The sequence below is a fragment of the Quercus suber genome, unplaced genomic scaffold (genome assembly GCF_002906115.3).
Source record: "Quercus suber isolate HL8 unplaced genomic scaffold, Cork oak 2.0 scaffold_120, whole genome shotgun sequence".
Classification (NCBI taxonomy): domain Eukaryota; kingdom Viridiplantae; phylum Streptophyta; class Magnoliopsida; order Fagales; family Fagaceae; genus Quercus; species Quercus suber.
The window spans coordinates 271,391-292,085 of NW_027069585.1; the positions used below are offsets into that span (position 1 = coordinate 271,391).

The 20,695-nt window shown below is 33.4% G+C and overlaps 1 protein-coding gene and 1 long non-coding RNA gene across 3 annotated transcripts; both read right to left on the reverse strand.

Moving 5' to 3' along the window:
* Window positions 1-267: 267 nt before the first annotated feature.
* Window positions 268-1,879, reverse strand: LOC112011738 (uncharacterized). Its single transcript, XM_024044079.2, has 2 exons — window positions 1,090-1,879; window positions 268-579 (listed from the first exon to the last, which is right to left on the reverse strand). Exons 1-2 carry the CDS (start codon window positions 1,705-1,707, stop codon window positions 490-492), a joined length of 708 nt encoding a protein of 235 aa, XP_023899847.1. The 5' UTR covers window positions 1,708-1,879; the 3' UTR covers window positions 268-489.
* Window positions 1,880-14,054: 12,175 nt separating this feature from the next.
* On the reverse strand, window positions 14,055-15,873 carry LOC136068526 (uncharacterized). 2 transcript variants are annotated; one of them, XR_010629884.1, is made up of 3 exons: window positions 15,683-15,873; window positions 15,480-15,540; window positions 14,055-14,675 (listed from the first exon to the last, which is right to left on the reverse strand). It is a non-coding gene; the product is annotated as an uncharacterized LOC136068526 (long non-coding RNA). The 2 variants fall into 2 exon arrangements; XR_010629883.1 differs by having other exon boundaries at window positions 15,480-15,543.
* Between the last annotated feature and the right edge of the window lie 4,822 nt (window positions 15,874-20,695).

A 20,695-nucleotide genomic window follows, 5' to 3' on the forward strand; every position in this document is an offset into this window, starting at 1 on the left:
ATGGGTTTGATATAGATTTATTTTATTGCATTTAATTTTTTTTTTTTTAGGATCACACCATTTGTCACAATTTTCACCATAATTTGATGAATTGATCGATTATAAGTTGTGGACAATTAATTATGACACAATATAATTATGTCAAGTGGGGGGTAGCCTTTATTATGGGCATTGGACATTGGTCACGTTGGGACCGATAGAGCGTAAGGTCAACAAAGAACAAACTTGTGCCTCAGTCATCCTCAAACATCTCATTATACCAAGCAGTTGATAATTAACAAAAACTTACATATACTTGCATCTCATTTTTTTATGATACATAATGCTTCTTAACCAAGCTTCCAATAAATTAAACACGCAGAGAGAGAGAGAGAGAGAGAGAGCATATTGCCCTTTACAATTCCTCACCAGATTTGACGAACACGGAAAACATATATGCATTGAGAAATAAGAAACACAACATTTTGGCAATGGCACAAAACTTACATCTCACTGACGGACCTCTTGTTTCAACATTGGGAGGAAGACATCAGTCAAAGCACTCTTTGACCGTATAGAAGCTTTGAGTAGTTTCACTCCCTAGCAACAAATCACATAAATTAATGAGCAAAATAATTATTAATTACATTTAGATTCACGAAATGCTAAATTTTTGCTTGAAATTGACACATTTCAAAGGCAAATGAAGATCTTTTTCCAAAAGAAGAAAAATGAAACTTTCACAATATTACATTTCTTTGTAATTTTTTTTTTCTTTACTCTTTTAAAAGATGAACAAGTGACCTTAAGGGGAAAGAGTCGGGATGAACACAATATTAACTTTTCGATATGGAAATTAATAAAGCTAAATGATAGCTTGCATTTGAAATACGAACATACTGACTCCAATTTCGTCTCTTTCTAATATTATAGTTTAGGAATTAGGATTTAGGACACGAATAGCTTCAACTTTTTATACCTCAGTTTGAGCATCTTATTTTGCAATAAATTTCACCTTAACGAAAGATGTACGAAAAGTAAAAGAAGGGAAAAATAGACAAAACAGAAGTAACAGACTCATGCACAGAAAGCAAAAAATGATCAACATACCTCATCGATGCCCAAATCGACAACTTTCTCCTCAAGAGCACCAACATCCTTGACATTGAACCTGTTAAGCAGAGTCATACTAGAGATGGTGGACATGGGTTTCACCACTAGATCATCCATCACCATGTATGTAACCACCCCTTTCACGTACCCTCTCTCCCCGGAGAAAGCCGTATTTGCGTTTGGTGAGTCAACGAAACTTAAATTGTCACTCATAGAACTATGGCATGAAGGACACTTTGCTTTGGAGTCATCAGCCACATAGCTGTGACTGTAGCTACCAGAACACCTATACAAATTCCTGGATGATGATTCAACTTTTGGCATAAGGAGAGGGACTCCAGTACCACCACCAGAGATGTGTACTATGGGCTTCAAGAGAGTCTCTTTGTTCACGTTTGGTCGAAGATAATTAGTACTTAAATTTTCAATACTCTCGTAAATGTTCCCCAAGCTGCCCACCATTCCTTGCTTCGTGAGAAGCGCAATGAAAGTTCCGACAGGCAAGGCCAGAATGTGAAAGAGGAAGTCGATGAAGTTCTTGTCCGCTTCAGCAAATAAAACTTTTTGGCTTTCTGTGTCTATCAGAAGTTTCAAACTCACATTGGTCTCTTCCATGGACTCTCTCTGTCTAACCTTATTTTTTTCGAAGATTATCGGACAAACGATATGGCATCACCGTGATACAACGGACAGCTTATTATGTACATGTTGCTTGACGGGTCAACTTAAAAATTCCGAATAGGCACTGGCTCCTATTGGGTGAACCACAGTTCATTGTCGGCCACGAATTGAGGACCGATGAAAAGTTGAAACTGTAATTATCTCTTAGCTCTTCCTTTTCTTCATTTACCTAAAGCAATTACGTACGAGAAGAATTTCATATTCCGATACCTCATTTCTTTTACTTTTGAAAAGAAAAAGTCATCAGTACTGCTACAGTGATTATAGAGGGAATTTAGGGAAAGCTATTCCTTTTACTAACTGGTTAGAGCATCCACATCCCAATTCTATATCCCATCTTATTTTACCCTCCCAAAAATCTACTTTTTCAATTATACCATACCATTTACAATATCTCCAACATCCCAAAACTCTATTTTTCTCTTCTACTCATTAAAATAATATATCTACGTAATAAAATATATTTTTTCTTTTTTAGTTTTTCTCAATTTTCTACCCCACACCCGTCCCTTCAATCCTCCGTTATTTTACTTTTCACCTTCTTCCAGCCTCCTCCTCCAATCCATCATCCGTATCAACTCAACTCCTCCATCATCCCAGATCGGCGAAACAGAAAAAAAAACAAAAAAAAACCATCGCGCCTATCACAACGCCACAGCCACCACGACGCCGATCACATATACCAGCAAACCCAGAGAAAAAAAAAAAAAAACAAAACAAAACAAAAACTCATTAACACCCACGCCAATCACAACGCCACAGCCACCACAACCACAACGCAGCAACCCATAATACCATTAACACCAAAAAAAAAAAAAAAAAAAAAATCCCAGGCAGCAAACCCACGCCGCCACCCACTGACCCAAAACCCACTCCGACGGAGCCACGGACACCCACCCCACCGTCGGCCCACCATCCACAGCACCATCAACACCAACACGGCACAACCAATTCTAGCCAAATCAAAATCAAAATTAAAATCCAAAATCCAAAATTCGAAATCAAACCTATCTGTTCTCACCAAACCCAAACTCATCTGTTCTCACCGGCAGCGATGGCGAGAGAGAGAGGGTCGCCGTCTCTGTTCATCCCAAACCCGTCATCATCATCACCATCTTCGACCCAAACGCCAAACAGCACCCAAATGCCAACCCAAACGCCACCCAAACGTCGGAAACCCACGACCTCCACGCCTCCACCGTAGCTTTTCTGATCAAGCCTCCACGTCGTTGCCTCCATTCCGTTGAAGAAGAGAGAGCAGGAAGAAGAGAAAGCAGAAAGAAAGAGAGAGAAGAAAGAGAAACAATGAGAGGAGTGAGAAATTTTCAGTTAAAATAAGAGAGGAGAGAGAGATGAGGGTATTAAAATATTATTATTTTTTATAACATTTAGCTACAGTATCATCTTACATTTGAGATGGTACTGTAGCTAAATCTCAAAATTTTTTTGGCATATGCCATATAGCCTTCCCACTGCTGATTGATTTGTGGCTCCTAATGTTAAATAACCTTTGCATTTGGCATTTACAATGCCTGATGCTGATGCTCAAGATTACTTTAGGCAATCTAATAGAATTTAATACAATGAGCCCCTAGATTAGAGTTGTACTATATACTTAGCACAATGACATGAGCTTTACGAGACCTGTGATGAAGTGAGGCCACAATACTGAAGGAGAAGACATAAAAATGAATAAAACACACAAGAAATATGAGAGATAGTTATAAAAATAATGATGAAAAAGGACCCCTCCCATTTAAATCTTTCAATTTCTTCCAATTTTAATCAATATATAAGACAAGTGGCCAACCTTTTAAGAGCAATGCCCATGAGTAATATGTGATGTCACTCCCCAAATTACATTCTATTATGTATATATAATTATATGTGTGATCTTGTTTGTCCTATATGAACCAGTCAAAAGTTAAAGGATATATTATATATCCTTTGACCTGAATGATTCATACCAAAAGATTCGGATGAAAACATTCACACTCTCAGATCTATCAAATCTGAAATGGGTTGACACCAGTTTCAAACTTTTGTCGAAATTACCTTTGATTTTGAGGAGTTCCCTACCCAACTATTTCAACCAAATGACACTCTTCCTCTGCCAACTTGGCAAGATGTGCAGAGCTTAAGATTTTTTTTTTCTTCATTTTGTAGTAGATCACATTGCAATTGGATATAAAATTCTTGGTTTCTTAGCTGTATATATTTGACAAAAATGTGTAGCACATTGCTTCTAAAGAATCTAAACACTAAAGTCTTCATTCATTCCATTTTTTCTCTATATACGATTTGTTTATGTTAGACCAATTATCTCCATGGTACAATACGCAATCAAATTTTGTGATCTTTACCTGACAATTGTCACTACATCGGTGCCCGTGGTCATCCCATCTCCTCGTGAGCCATGAGTTGGTTAACTGTTATTGAATCTTATGCGGTGCTAAACGTATATATTCATAAATCGTGGGGCATGTGCCTCATATAATAATGGTGTTGTAAACAGCTCATAAAACAGTAAGTTGAAGGACATAATTTTTTGACATGGTTTGTTTGATTGAAACTTAATAAAGTAGCAAATGATGGGCTCATGTGATCACAACTTGTTATTTTAGTAATTTTTTGAGAATTGTTCTAGTGAGTCCCAAGACCTCATGAGATTCATCAGACCAAAAATTTAAAACACTAAACTAGCACCTTAATTAGATCATCTTTGATGTGAAAATTACACATATTAGAAGATTAGTTGGGTGCTCGAAGAGTTATAAACACTCTTAATTAGCCAAGCCAAAAAAGTTGTCACTTTAGCATATTGTGTAAAGGAAAAATATTAATATACACGTCACATTCTTACACACACTTGAAATGCACGTGTGTATAAAGATACGTGTAATATGGTCATTATGGTGTGTATAATAAACACTACCTTTGTGTAAAATGATGTGTCTTTTTTTTTTTTTTAAAGAAAAAAGAAAATCTAGAAACATTCTAAATGTTACTCGTGAGCGCTTAGATCTCCATTCTCATATATATTTAGTGTGACACCAAGTCACCAACAAGAAATCCAGCAAGGATAAGGATAAGGGTGATCATAGTAGAAGACCAAAGAGTACCATCCGGCAAGAGCCGCCTAATAAGCCGGCATTTTTCACTTTGACAAGCGTGCATTTTGCGGTTTCTGCTGTTGACATCTCTCATTCACGGGCTCAAATAATAATACAAACTGAAATCCTTTATAAATTAAAGCAAAATCTCACTTCTTCTTTTAAAAAAAATATATTTGTAACAATCTATGTGGTATTTTAACCTTGAATCGAATTCAATTAGAAGCCTAAATTAATGTTAAATAATTGATTAGATGCTATATAAAATGATACCCAAACATTCTCTAATCTTGACAGGAACTTACATGAAAACTATTATAAAATTCGCAAGAATGATTAGTTGTTAGAACGAAAGGCAACATTTATTTATTTGTATATTTGGTACAGAGTAAATATTCACAAGATGATAGCGTAGGCTGTAGAGGGATGTATATAATGATTAATCATCTCCCAAAACATAAAAATGAAGTATGAGTACTCATGAACGGAACCAGGATTTGAACTTAGGGGGGCCAAAGCATGAACCAAAAAAATTTCATTTGACATGGTTTATATAAAAAAAAAAAAAAAAAAAAAGGGGGGGGGGGGGCTAAGGTTTTGGAAGGGAGGCCCAACTACAAAAATTAAATACATGATAATTAAATAAAAACAATTTGGACCTAGGGCCCTCACCTAGGTCCGTCCCTGGTCCCATTGTATGTGAGGATTCTTAATTTTGTTTTATTATAAGTAGGATTGTAAATAAACCAAGTTGTTTATGAACAATTTGAGTTCAGTTTAGGAAAAGCTTGTTTATATTAGTTTATTTAACATACAAGTCAAGTTCAAGCCTAAGTTTAAGTTTGACTATTAAATGAGCCAAACTCAAACATAATACTGTGTTTGTAAACAAGCTCCTGAACATGGGGTTTAATTTAATTATATATAATATTATATTCTTATGTATACTTGTCTAAAATACAACCTCATGCAAGTAATATATAAACAATCCATTCATGGTTAAAATAGTGATTGTAAGAACATTAACATTAATTTAGTATACTAAAAAAATAGTGATTTAGAAAAAATAAACATATGTAGCAATTAGCATTACTATAGTGATTTGCTATTGATTGATCACTGTAGCATTTTGGGTGTTTAAACTTACCCAATGCTAATGAAAAACAATAATTTACAAAAAGGCTTTACTACTTTTGTCATTTTAAATTAACCAATTAGTAGAGTACTTTGTCAAATTTTAAAATCACTTTTCCTTTTCCTTTTCCTTTTGTAAAGAAAAAAGTAATCAACTTGTAGCCCTCTAATTGTTATAAAAATGAAAGAAGAAGGAAAAGGGGAAAGGAAAAGCTAGAGAGAGGAAATTCTGGTTTGCTATTATTTGGTTGGGATGAAAAGGGAGAGAAAACCATAATTGTCCATTGTTTAGTCGAGAATCTTGAGATGAAAAGGGATAAAAATTAAATGGGGTTGGTGAGAATTTTCAATCCAGCCCACCGTTTAAATTCTTTTCAAATTTGGGAAAGAGGGAGAGAGAAAATTGCCACAAACATAAACTTATAAAATTACTGTCATTATCCCATTGTTTCAAACTACAAAAAGGGTATAATAGTAATTTAATTTTTATCCTTTTACTTTTCCATCTTCTACCAAACACACTTGATAGAAAATCTTTTCAATTCTTCCACTTCTCTTTCTTTTCAACATTTTAATAAAGGTAATTGTAAGGGATTGTTAGAAATAAAGTTTGATTGGAATGTGTAAAGTTTGGGCAATGAAAGGGTTATTTGGGATGTGTAAAGTCTGAAATGTGTAAAGTCTATATGGGAGATGTATATTCATAATTGTACTCATTATTGCAACCTTATCCCATGAACTCTACAAGCATTCTATGGTTCTATATATATGTGGGATTGCTTTACTATTATTGTACACATCTAAGAGATATCAAAAGGATTGTGGATGACTACTTGAATACAAGAGTTTATCAATATATATTTCTTGTTTTCTTCTTACTTTGTTTTATCTATTTCTATTATTTCACAATATGTTATTAGCACAAGTTTCTACCCAATTTTGGAAAGTTGTACTCCAGTGTTCTTCAAACATCAAAGATTCTTTGTGTAGTTCTCTCAACTCACTATGTCAAACCTTACAAAACTTGAATTTGCTACCCTTGACATCTCGGGCAAGAATTACTTGTCATGGACCCTTGATGCTGAGATTCACCTAGAGGCAAAGAACCTTGGAGATACAATTAAGGTTGGCAATCAAGCATTCCCGTAGGATCGTGCAAAATCAATTATTTTTATTTGCCATCATCTCCATGAAGAATTAAAATCTGAGTACCTTACAATAAAAGACCATCTTGTCTTATGGAATGATTTAAAGGAAAGATATAAGAATAAAAAATATGTAATCCTACCAAAAGCTCGTTATAATTGGTTGAACCTGAGGTTGCAAGATTTTAAAAGTGTGAGTGAGTACAATTTTGCACTTTTTAAAATAATCTCACTATTAAAATTACGTGGGGAAAAAAATCACTGATGAAGACATGTTGGAGAAAACATTTACTACATTTCATGCCTCGAATATGCTCCTGCAGCAGCAATATCGAGAGTGTAAGTTCACAAAATATTCTGAACTGATATCATGTCTTCTAGTGGCTAAAAAAAATATTGAGCTTTTGTTGAAAACCCACCAATCTCAACCGACCGGTTCTACTCCATTCACTGAAGCGAATGGAACCTTGTTTGATAAACATAGAGGAAATTATGTTTGTGGTCGTGGGCGTGGAAGGAACAATCAATATAGAGAGGATCGTGTAGAGAGTACATACTCATAATTCTTCAAAAAGGAATAACACACCTTACCATCAGAAGAATCAAAATGGCAAGGGTTTATAGAATAATCCATCAAAAAGTCATGAAAATAAGTGTTATAGGTGTGGAATGGAAGGTCATTGGTCACGTACCTCTTGTACTCCTAAATATTTGGTAGATCTGTACCAAGCCTCCATAAAAGAAAAGGGAAACGGAATTGAAACAAACTTTGTTGATCATAATGATCTTGAACATCCCATGAATTCTCTTGACCTTTTAAATGGAGTGGATATGACTCATCTTGATGTCTCTGATTTCTTTGAGTATGTTGATGGAAAATATGATAATTTGATTGGGGATGGAAATGTCCATACCAATTAATTATTTTCTTTTATTATATTATTGCATTGTAATAAGTATTTTTATTTGGATATGTTTTATTTACGTTTAAAGTAATGAAGTTTAATTTATGTTTTGCATATATGAAGATATGAGTCTTACTGGTAAAATCAATTCCAAGATGACCAGGGAAGATTTTTGTCTAGCAGACAGTGCAACAACTCATATGATCCTTAAAAATAAAATATTTTCAAATTTTAAAATTATGCAAAGCCAATGTCAAAACCACATTAGGTTCATTGAACTTAATCGAAATCTCTAGAAGAGTGATTATCATGTTGCCAAAGGGCACAAAATTTGTATTGATGATGCTTTATATTCTTCTAAATCAAGCAAAAATTTACTTAGTTTTAAGGATATACATTATAATGGTTATTATATTGAAACCAATAATGTAGGTAGTGAAGAATTTCTTTATATTACTTCGATAGTATTAGCCCAGAAGCTCATATTAGGAAAATTGCATATTTTCTCTTTTGGATTATATTATACCACAATGAAAACAGTTGAAACAAATGTTGCAATACACTAGAAGTGTTCATACCCAAAGGTTTTTATGTTTTGGCATGATCGTCTTGGACATCCAAGATCAATAATGATGCATTGAATTATTGAAAACTCTCATGGACATCTCTTAAAGAATTAGAGGATTCTTTTACCTAGTGATTATCCATGTAGTGTACGTTCTCAAGTTAAATTAATTACCAAACCATCACATTCAAAGATTGTTCTTGAATGTCCATTTTTCTTAGAAAGAATTCAAGGTGAAATATGTGGACCAATACACCCACCTTGTGGCCAGGCCCATTCAAGTTTTTTTTTTTTTTTTAATTGATGCATTAACCAGATGGTCACATGCATGTCTACTTTCTACTAGAAATGTTGCATTTGCTAGGTTTCTTGCTCAAATAATTAGGTTGCGAGCACAATTTCCTGATTCTCCAATTAGGAAAATTCATTTAGATAATGTTGGTGAATTCACATCTCAAGCTTTTGATGATTATTGCATGTCAATCGGAATTGATGTTGAACATCATGTTGTCCATACACATACTCAAAATGGTTTAATTGAGTCACTTATTAGGAGACTTCAAATTATTGCTCGATCTTTGCTTATGAAATCAAAATGACCAATTTTTGCTTTGGGTCATGCTATTTTACATGCTGCATCATTAGTTTGCATTAGGCCAACTGCTTATCATAAATTCTCATCTTTGCAACTTGTACTTGGCCAACAATCAAATATTTTTCATTTGCGCACATTTGGTTGTGCTATATATGTACCTATTGCACCCTTACTATGCGCTAAGATGGGTCCTCAAAGTAAACTTGGAATTTATATGGGTTTTGATTCCCCATCTATCATTAGATATCTTGAGTCTTCAATTGGTGATGTTTTTAAGGCACGTTTTGAGGATTCTCATTTTGATTAAATAATCTTTCCACCATTACAGGGAGAGAAGTTGTTGCCTGAAGCACGACATGAGATTACTTGGAATGTTTCAATGTTATCTCATCTTGATCATCGTACAAATTAATGTGAACTAGAAGTTCAAAAGATTATTTGTTTGCAAGGAATTGTAAATCAATTACCGGATGTATTCACTAACAATAAGAAAATAGTGAAATCTTACATTTCAGCTGCTAATACTCCAGCATGGATTGAAGTCTCTGTAGGACAATTTGTTAATACAACAGCAAATGAATCAAAACTACACCTGAAGCATAGAAGACCTATCAGTGTTAAAGATAAAATTCCCCGAAAGAGAAAAGTACAAGAAAAACAAGTTGTAACCTATAAAGAGGCTATACCTAGGAAATAGGTCACAAAACTAATTGATCAATTCAAAACTTATGATCAAAAATCTCCTGAAAATAAACCTCCAGAAAAGTTATCCCCTGAAGAGGATCAAGTACCTCAAAATAACGAGATCTCGATACATTATGCACACACAAGAGAAATATGGGATAGAAATAAAATTGTTGTTGACAACATATTTTCATATAAAGTTGCCCTTGATATTACCAGAAGTAATAATAATGAATATGAACCACAAATCATTGATGAATGTCAATGTAAAAATGATTAGCCAATGTGGAAAGAGGCGATTCAAGCAAAATTAAATTCTTTAATTAAACATGAAGTCTTTGGACCTGTAGTCCCAACACCTGAAGGTGTAATGCCTGTTAGATACAAATTGGTATTTGTACATAAACGAAATGAGAAAAATGAAATATTAACTATTAAGGAACAAAGCGCAACTTGTAGCACAAGGTTTCTCGCAGTGATCTAGTATTGATTAAACATATGGTCCTATAATGGACACAATTACATTCAGATTTTTTATTAGCTTGGTAGCAAAAGAAAATTTGGATATGCGATTAATGGATGTTATTATAGCATATCTATATGGATCATTAGATAATGATATCTACATGAAAATCCTTGAAGGATATAAAATGCCTGAAACATATAATCCTACATTCTGAAGTTTGTATTCTATCAAAGCAATTCAGATGCATGTAGTATAATCACCTCAATGATATCTTTAGAAAGAAGGATTTGAGAATAATCCAATTTGTCCATGTGTTTTTATCAAAAAACCAAAATCCAAATTTGCTATTGTTGTAGTATATGTTGATGATTTTAATCTTATAGGGACTCCAAAAGAGTTAACAAAAAAAGCAAATTGTTTAAAGAATGAATTTGAGATTAAAGATCTTGGTAAGACAAAATTTTGTCTTGACCTACAAATTGAACATCTTCCAAATTGAATTTTTGTTCATCAAGTAACGTACACAGAAAAAGTCTTGAAGCAATTTTACATGGATAAAGCTCATCTTTTGAGCACTCCAATGGTAGGTCGATCACTTTATGTCAAGAAAGATCCATTTGACCACAAGAAGATGATGAAGAAACTCTTAGTCCTGAAGTACCAATCTTAGTGCAATTGGTGTTTTAATGTATCTTGCAAATTACACACGACCTGATATCGCATTTGCAGTTAACTTACTAGCAAGGTATAGTTTTGCACTAACTCGAAGACATTGGAATGAAATTAAGCATATATTACGTTATCTCAGTGGGACTACTGATTTGGGATTATTTTATCCAAATGGATCAAATTCACAGTTAGTTGGATATGCTGATGCAGGTTACCTTTCTGATCTACACAAAGGCTGATTACAAACATGATATTTATTTACTTATGGAAATACTGCTATTTCATGGAGATCTTTTAAGCAAACAATTACTGCTACTTCCTCAAAGCATGTAGAGATTATTGCAATTCATGAAGCGAGTCATGAATGTGTTTGGTTGAGATCGGTAATTCAACATATTCATGAGAACTGTGGATTATCATCAATCAAAAATAGTCCAATGATATTATACAAAGATAATGCCGCTTGTATCACTCAAATTATAGGAGACTATATCAAGGGTGATAGAACCAAGCATATTGTACCAAAATTATTTTATAAACATGAGCTCCAGAAAAGTGGTGATATTGATGTAAAGCAGATACAATCATGTGATAATTTGGCTGATATGTTCACTAAGCCATTACCAACTGCGACTTTTAAGAAGATGGTACACAACATAGGCATGCGTTGACTTAAGGATATTTACCATGAACAATGGAAGTTCTATGTACTCATGAGGGGGAGTAAATTTTCTAAAGGATGTATGCTAATTGTACTCTTTTTCCTTTGCTAAGATTTTTTCCCATTGGGTTTTCCTTTGCAAGGTTTTAATAAGGCAATCCTCAGGCACTATAAGTTATACAAGAATATTGTACTCTTTTTCCTTAGCCCAAATTTTTTTCCCATATGGTTTTTCTTTGGTAAGGTTTTAATGATGCATACTCTTAAAAAGTGATCATCCAAGGGGGAGTGTTTAAAATAAAGTCTAATTAGAATGTGTAAAGTTTGGGCAATGAAAGCAATATTTGGGATGTGTAAAGTCTGAAATGTGTAAAGTCTAGAGACAACATGTATATTTATAATTGTACTCATTATTGCAACCTTATCTCATGAACTCTACAAGCATTCTAAGATTCTATATATATATATGTGTGTGTGTGTGTGTGTGTGATTGCTTTACTGTTATTGTACACATCTAAGAGATATTAAAAGGATTGTGGATGACCACTTGAATACAAGAGTTTATCAATATATATTTCTTGTTTTCTTCTTACTTTGTTTTATCTATTTCTATTATTTCACAACAAGGATTAAATTGTTGGGTATATGTATATGAGTGAAGTCCTACATTGAATAGTAATGAAAATAGTTGGTGATTAATATAAGATAGTTGAACTTAAACTCATAAGAGCTTTTGGATTAAGTAGTGTCTTTATATGTTACATAACTACTCGATTGGAGTTTTCCTAAACATAAATTATTGGTTTACTCTTTTGACAGTCTTTTCCATTCTTTTTTTTTTTTTTTTTTGCATTTTTTTCTTTGGAAAATGTTAACCTTTAGCCAACTAGCCAAATAAGACAACAATCATTTACAAGAAGGCTTTACCACTTTATCATTCTAAATTAGCCAAATAATAGAGTACTTTTGCAAATTCTGAAACATCTTTTCCTTTTTCTTTTGTAAAGAAAAACTAATGAACAAGTAGATCTTTGGTTTTTGTTGAGAAAATGAAAGAATATGGAAAAGAGAGAGGAAATTCCAACGTTTGGTTAGGATGAAAAATGAGAGAAAAAAAATAAGATGGGTGGAGATTTTTTATTTAGGCCCACCATTTATTTTCCTTCCAAATTGGGGAAAAATAAGAGAGAAAATAGCGATCAACATGAACTTACAAAAGTACTGCCATTATACCACCGAGCATCAATAGTGTGATGGTCACTTTAGAAGTACAAGTTCTTGTGGGATGAGATAAGACCGAGGTTCAAGTCTTTAGAAATGTGTTTTATACACATATACTTAAACTAGGTTATAGTAGAATTTCTATCTCAAAAAAAAAAAGTATTGCCATTATTCCGTTGTTTTAAACTACAATAAGAGCATAATAGTAATTAAATTTTTATCTTCCACTTGTTTATACTCTGTGTTGTTCCTAAGAACAATAATTGATAAATAAATAATATTCAAATTTACATTTAAATAATAACATATCACATAAATTGGATTTACCACAAAATTAGAGAATAGTGGAGAGATGTTACCTTGATGATGCTTTAAAGTAATCTCATAAAAAGAAGCAATTTACCATTGATTCATAAGTTTTTAGATGGTGGAATTGAGGCGTGGATCATGTCACTGTCTTGAGACAATACACGCGTCAACGAGATTTTCATTGTAATGGACTAACAACATTGTGCATGCCACTTTCGGGATACAACAACTCAACCACCTTTGCTAATTATCCTCACAAGCCTACACCGCTTGTAAGATAGAAAACTCTCAATAGTACTATTCTTTTACCTAGAAGTATAGTATGTATATAAGGATATATTATTCTCATGAAACTATAATTTTGACTAGCAAATATGTAGGGAGTTTTATTTTTACGTGAAAATGGTCTCATAAGAAAATTGGGGCATGTTAGCAAATATGTAGGGAGTTTTATTTTTACATGAAAATGGTCTCATAAGAAAATTGGGGCATGTTTGGTAACTGTTTTTATTTTCTATTATTGTTTTCTTGTTTTCAAAGGAAAAAGAAAAAAAAACAAATTTTTTCTATTTTCAAAATGAAAAACATGTTTGGTTAGTTGTTTTGAAAAACACATTTTTCAAAAACAAAATTCAGGAAATTTGTTTGGTAGTTGTTTTTGAAAAAGTTGAATTTTGTTTTCTTTGGTTTATATATTTTTTTTAAATTATATTAATTCTAATTCAAAAACATGTTTCCTCCTAAGTATTTAAAATCCTTACACCTATAGAAATTATAAATCAATTGTTTCGTATATAACATTCAAGCCTAAAACTTTAATCATATAAGTGAGACTGAAACTATAACAATTATCAAGTGTTATAAAAGATAATCAATAACTAAAAAGTTTACTACATGGCATCAATGCCAGGGAATCAATTTCATCCAAAAAATAAAAATAAAATAACGTGGCATCAATGATGCCTATTATTTGCCAACATCAATCCTGCAATATGATCCCCATAAGCTGCCATAGCTTTAGTGGCTTGATCAGTTAAGTTAACAGTGTACGATGGCTCACTCGAATTGTCCCCACCTTCACCTTCAACAGTAAGGTTATCAATATTGAATTGAGTAAACAAGCGATCATTTCTTGTTGCCATTCGAATGAAGTTATGAATTGTGCAATAGGCTCTCATCACATTCCCTTGTCGACATGGTTTGTAACGGGGCATCATTTTTAAGACTGGAAGTCATGCCTTTAAAACGCCAAAACATCTTTCAATTACATTACGAAGAGAGGAATGCCTATAATTAAAAAGCTCTTTAGCACCTTCAGGACGATCCCCACCTCGAAAGTCTTGTAGATGGTCTCTCGGTACGGTGCAGAGGTAGAAACCCCAAGGTGCATGGATAACTAGAATCCACTAAATAATAATTTGGTTCAACATTCATCCTAGAGAATTAAATAGAAAATTTGATCTCAAATAGTGTTTTTTATCAACATAAATAAAACATTATCAACATAAATAAAACATTTTATTGGCCTAAGGGAAAAATGGCTGAACCCAAACTAGAGAGAAGAGTACAGTCATACTTGGGACATCTGACAGCAAAACAAGTTTGCCTAGTCATGATTAAACCCCAAAAAAGTAATTTGGATAACCTGATTGTGGTCTTAGTTTGATTTGTCCTTTATATAGAAGATACATTTTCACCTAGAATGCATTGATTATGAGTCAAAATACTCGTCTTCTCACTTTCCCCTTTGTCTGACATTTTTTGTTCCTATTATGAGTCAAAATTATTGTATACAACATTTTTTGTTCAAGCATTGATTACTAATTTCAATTTGAATATGCCATTGTAGAAAAGATTCTATATTTGAATTAATAGTAGATTATATCATCGTGGACTGTTTCTCATTGTTTCCCTCACACTTGAATAAACTCCATGGGATTAAGGACTTTCTCAAGCCTTCAATTTGGAATTTATACATATATATTGGACAGTTTTTGATTAAACAGAGCATATATATATTGGACAGGAATGCAAGAAACACACAAACCCAACACCATAGAACCCATAAGCATACCAACATGACCAAAGCAAACCTAAAATCCCAAAACCCCAAAATCCCAAACCAAGCACACCGAAAATACCTATTCTGAATAAACCCAGATTCAACGCAAAATACATAGCAAACTTCTAGCAATTTCGAAATAATCCATGAACAAAGAAAAAAGGAAAAGAGCCGTACCTTTGAGTGATTGGGTCTCTAAAATTATGAAATATTTCCCCAAATCTGAGATCGCACAGACCTGCTGCATCACGCACACACAAAAAAGAAAAAAGAAAAAAAAGAAAAGGAGAGTGAGATGATGAATAGAAAAGGAGTAGAAGAATCTAATGAAAAACAAGAGGCATTCATGAAGGACAATCCAGTGAAGACCTTTCACTTACCTTACAAGTTGTTCTCTCAATCAAGGTTTTCTCTATGAGCAAGAGGGAGGTAGTGGAAGCGCAGAGCAAGATAAAGGGTTATCAGAGTTGGGCGCTAACATATTGAGTGGAAAAAAAAGGAGGCATGGGAAAAACTTTTTTTCATTCTTGTGGGTCGAACCAGTGCGCTGGTTCATTAATTGGCTGTTTTTTAGGCGTGTTTTCTTAGGTGAGGGAAAATTGAAAAACAAAAACAGCTCCAGACCAATTTTCATTTTCCTTCACAATATGAAAATTGAAAATTGTTTTTGATTTTTGCCTAAAAACAGTTACCAAACAAGTTTTTTGCCTTAAAAAACAGAAAATTGTTTTTGAAAACAAAAAACTGAGGAAAAAAGTAGTTACCAAACATACCCTTGATTTTCTCATCATATATATTCAAACATGCATGTTGGCTCCTCCACTCCTGCATATATAGGCAAAAGAATCCCACTTAAAATTTCATGATTAATGTGAATAAATATTAGAAATAACTTACCTCAAATGCTTTGACCGATCAATTCCATAGAAAATAGCCTGGTATGTATTTAACTAAACATTCTCAAATAAAATCCTGGAAAACATTTAATTATATAAACAGAAATATCATAACTTGCTTTTAGTGGTCAAAACGTTTTAAAGACAATAGTTTCAGCCAATAAGGAAACAATTAATAGCTTTAAAAACTCCAACGTATGGAATTATTTTTTAAACAATTAGCATAAATTTTCCAACTCATGAAATGTATCTGAACCATGCATGAGATAATACTATATATTGATTGAATGTTAAATATATAAAACCGATTTCATCATTTCACTTGAATGACCGTTTAAAAAAAATGATGATTTTTGTAAAAATATTCCAACATTTTGTGATCTATATCAAACATACATGAAAAACTAAAATATTTTGTCTTCCCACTTTTCTATCTTCTTAACATTTTTTTAATCCTTTTAACTAAACGTAAAGAGAAATGGTAAATTATTATTTTAGTCTCTAATGTTTGCACTTTGTGTTAATTTGGTCCATAACATTTCAAATGTGCAATTTTAATTCCTAGCCTTTTGGTCATGTATCAAAATAGTCCATGTTATTAAGTAGTGGATGAAAATGATTGACATGGCTAACATAGAGACATATTAAAATGCTAGTCTCATCACAAGCGTTTTACACACGCAATGAGGATCTTTTTTTGTGTGGATTTAGTGTCATAATTTTCCATTCACATGCTCCTATGCTCTCATTTCTAAATGCTTGTATGCTCACATGCTCACATGCTTGGATGTTCATACCCTCACATGCTTGCATATCGACATGTTCACATGCTTCCATGCTCATATCTGTAAAGTTGTGATTTACAACTATGTTTTATGTTGGCTTTATTCTATGACGAAAAGTGTTGTAATTGCAATAAATTATTTCCTTGTATTTTGTGGGATTTTATTGTATTAAATTTAGTATTAAGTTGGTGAAGAATCAAGCATACAATGAAAATTAGTGCAATTTCGCACTAGCTCACAAGAAGCTCGCGAGTAAAGGTACTCGTGAAAAGGCCATGTGAGAAGCACATGCTGGAAGCTGAAGAAGTGATAGGCTGCATTTTGCGAGTACTACCTGCAAAACTCTTTGCTTGGAGGATTTTAAGTATGACTTTCTTACTCTTCATCCATACTAAATATACCCCTCATTACCCATAAAAGTAAACAATAGGCTATTCAGAGAGAAAACCCTAAATAGGTTTCTACAACGCACCCACCTTTTAGAGAGAGAGCTACTTATCCTTTAATGAGAAATCCTTGTAGTCTCTTGTCTTTCCCCTCTCCCACTATTATACCTTGAGAGAAGATTTGTACCCAAACACAACTCACACCTATTCAGAGTGTAGAGAGAGTTTTAGAGCTTGGGAAGCATTTGGGATTTGACAAAAGAAGTTGGTGAAGCTTGGAGGATGCAATCAGGGGGTATTGCGGGATCCGGAAAGATAGTGAAGACAAGACTCCAAGAAGCCCATTGGTAGTAGGAGCTTGGAGAGCTCAAGTATATTGGGTAGACTAGGCTTAGAGGGTCTTTTGTTATTTGTGTACTCCAGCTTATTCAATAGTTGATCAATTTCGGCTTGGAGGGTCATAGAGAGGTTTTTTGCCAAGTTCTTCGGTTTCCTCTTCAATAACACGTCTTGATATTATTTTGTATTTGCATCTCTATTCTCTACTCTTTAAGCTTTTCTTTTACTATTCATTGTGGTTGAATATGGCTTAGAGTAATGTTACCGGTTTATTGCGCTCATTTACTCTTGCTCTGCACTTGAATAAATTAGAGTAAAAACAATCTAGCCGTAATCTTAAAACTAGGGGTCTAAACAAGCATTAGTGTTTCACACTAAATTGTGCCTTCAATATTTTTACATGCTTGGATATTCACATGCTGACATGTTCACATGATCAGATGTGCATATGCTCATACATTCCTTTGACCTTCACATGTTTAATTCCCTTTAACATGTCTACTATGCTTTCCATCTCTGTCTCACATGACTCGTAGACGAACTCTAGGACTTAGATGCATGCGTGCATTCACATAGGCTCATTAGATAGACACTATTTATCCACTATTCAGTAACGATATATAAAGGCTAGTTACAGCTGGGTAGACTTAGGGTGCCTAACCTTTTCCAATCCTGTACCCTAATTTCGGATCTTGTATGGTAAGAAGACCTTCATGGAGTCATGTTTTACTTATAACTAGTTGGCGTACTCCTAAGCTCATGCTGATTTGAGCCTAAAACTACATCTAGGGGGATTAAGCGTGCACCCACCTTCACGAGAAGGAACCAACATGCCAATATGTCATAAAAAAAATAAAAATGGGGTACAGATCACAGAACTTACACATGTGGTAATTAAAAATCAAATAAATACTACGTGCATGTCTCACATCTAGTTAAAAATTAAAGGGAATTGAAGGATTCTATTATAGGGGATCCTTTCCTAAATTGTGAAGTAACTTAAGTGATGTGGTGCCATATTTGCCACATTATCAAGTTATATTTGGTTATATAATTGTTCTTGACATCAAAAATAGAATCTGATAGTTTCCATTTACCACATAAATAAATTACATCCAAATTTTATTGCAAAGAAAAATTTATTTAAAAAAAAAAAAAAAAAAAAAGATTAAAGTGATAAAAGAAAATTGTTACAGGCTCACAAGACGAAAATCCAGCCTAAATGTTTTGGGACCAGAAGCCTATTTTAGTCATATAAAAAAAACACATAAAAAATATGGCAACACCACTATTGAACAACCGAACTTGCAATATTAACATCCCCACAACATGGCCATACTTAGTGTTTGTTTGGCAAAAATAATTTTTGCCAATTTATTTTATTATTCAGCTTATTTTTGCTATTATTCATGGGTCTCACTGCACTTTTTGATACTATTCATAGGTCCCATTATACTATTTCAATAAACTTTTACTTTTATCTACAGTACTCTTAGCAAAAAGTTTTCAGTTTTAGCAAAATAAATGAATCCCAAACAGACCTTAGACTATCTAAGTTAGACCTACAATACAAAAACACTACAAGCCTAAGCCATGTTAACAAACTATACCACACATTACTACTAGGGTTGTCCTAGAACCCAACTGGATGACTTGACCTGAATTGAAAGGCCATCAACGATTTTGGTCTAATCATTTGAGCAAAATTGGATGAAGTTTTCAAGCTTTTTCGGGTTTGAGTCAATTGGTAAGTTTAGGGATTTGACACATTAAAATCGACCTGACCAGCAAAACGTAACACGTGGTTATTTTTAACACATGGCATGCTTTCATTGGTGTGAAAATCTCCCCTCCTCTTGTTTCAATTCAAACTTACTCTCTCTCTCTCTCTCTCTTTCTCAACACATAGCCATGAATTGAGGAATTATGAAAAGTTCTAATTGTAATTATCTCTTAGCTTTTCTTTTTCCTTCAAAACTTATCCTAGGGTTCATTTGCTAAAGCAAAATTATGTACGAGAAGATTTTCATATTTTGAAACCTTATTTCTTTTACTTTTGTAAAGAAAGAGTAATCATCACATACCCTTTCTTTAATACCTACTCAATTCTAGCGGGGAATTTTCCTTATTCCCTTTTTCAAAAGGAAAATAAAGCAATAGTTCATGTGAAAAAGCTTATATCTATTACAATAAGACCCTCTCCCATTGAAACTTTCAATTTCGTCTCATTCTTATTTAGATATAAGACATGTAACATTTAAAACTTAAATAAATATTACATGTCTCACATCCAGGTAAAAATAAAAGGGAGTAAGACATGGACACCCCTAATTATTGCCTTCCTACACATTCATCTCCATGAACAATCAAGCTTTACCCAATCTCTAAAACCTCCAAAACCAACCCACTGAAACAATCCAAAGCATACACAAATCACCCCTCAAAAATCCCAAACGAAAGTTGTCCCCAACAAAAGTTCAGCCACCATATCCATAATAAGACATATTCACCTATGAGAATCATAAACCCTCAATCCATAAAAATTTCCAAAACAATTCCAAAACCATCACATAAACCCAAATTACGTGACTTGAGATTTCTCAACTCCAAATTGAGCACACGCTTTGTTATTTGTCACTGCCTTCTCCTTACTTTTCTTCCATTCAAAATCAACTAGTGCTTTGAGGTTGGCAATGCTGGCTCAATGCATGAGGCATGAGGCAAGTAGACAACCGCTTAAGGCTCCTAATGAAAAAAGACTCAAATTTTTACCAATAGAGATATCCATTTACCAATAGGAGTATTAATTAAGCCCCAAATATTCACTATTAAGTAAATAATAATTTTTTTGTATTAAAGAAAACCAAAGAAAGAAAAATCTTTTCATTAGATGTGGCAATGATTGTTCGTTTTTCTTAGTTTCAGAGTGTAGAATTCATTAATATCTCTCACACACAAATGCCCAAAAAACTCATTAATCTCCCCCC

Excerpts from the sequence above, each read along its gene's own strand:
- LOC112011738 (XM_024044079.2), bottom strand. The coding sequence starts at position 1,707 with ATGGAAGAGACCAATGTGAGTTTGAAACTTCTGATAGACACAGAAAGC. Across the intron at positions 580-1,089 it reads TCGATTTGGGCATCGATGAG|GGAGTGAAACTACTCAAAGC; the intron begins GTATGTTGATCA and ends ATTTGTTGCTAG.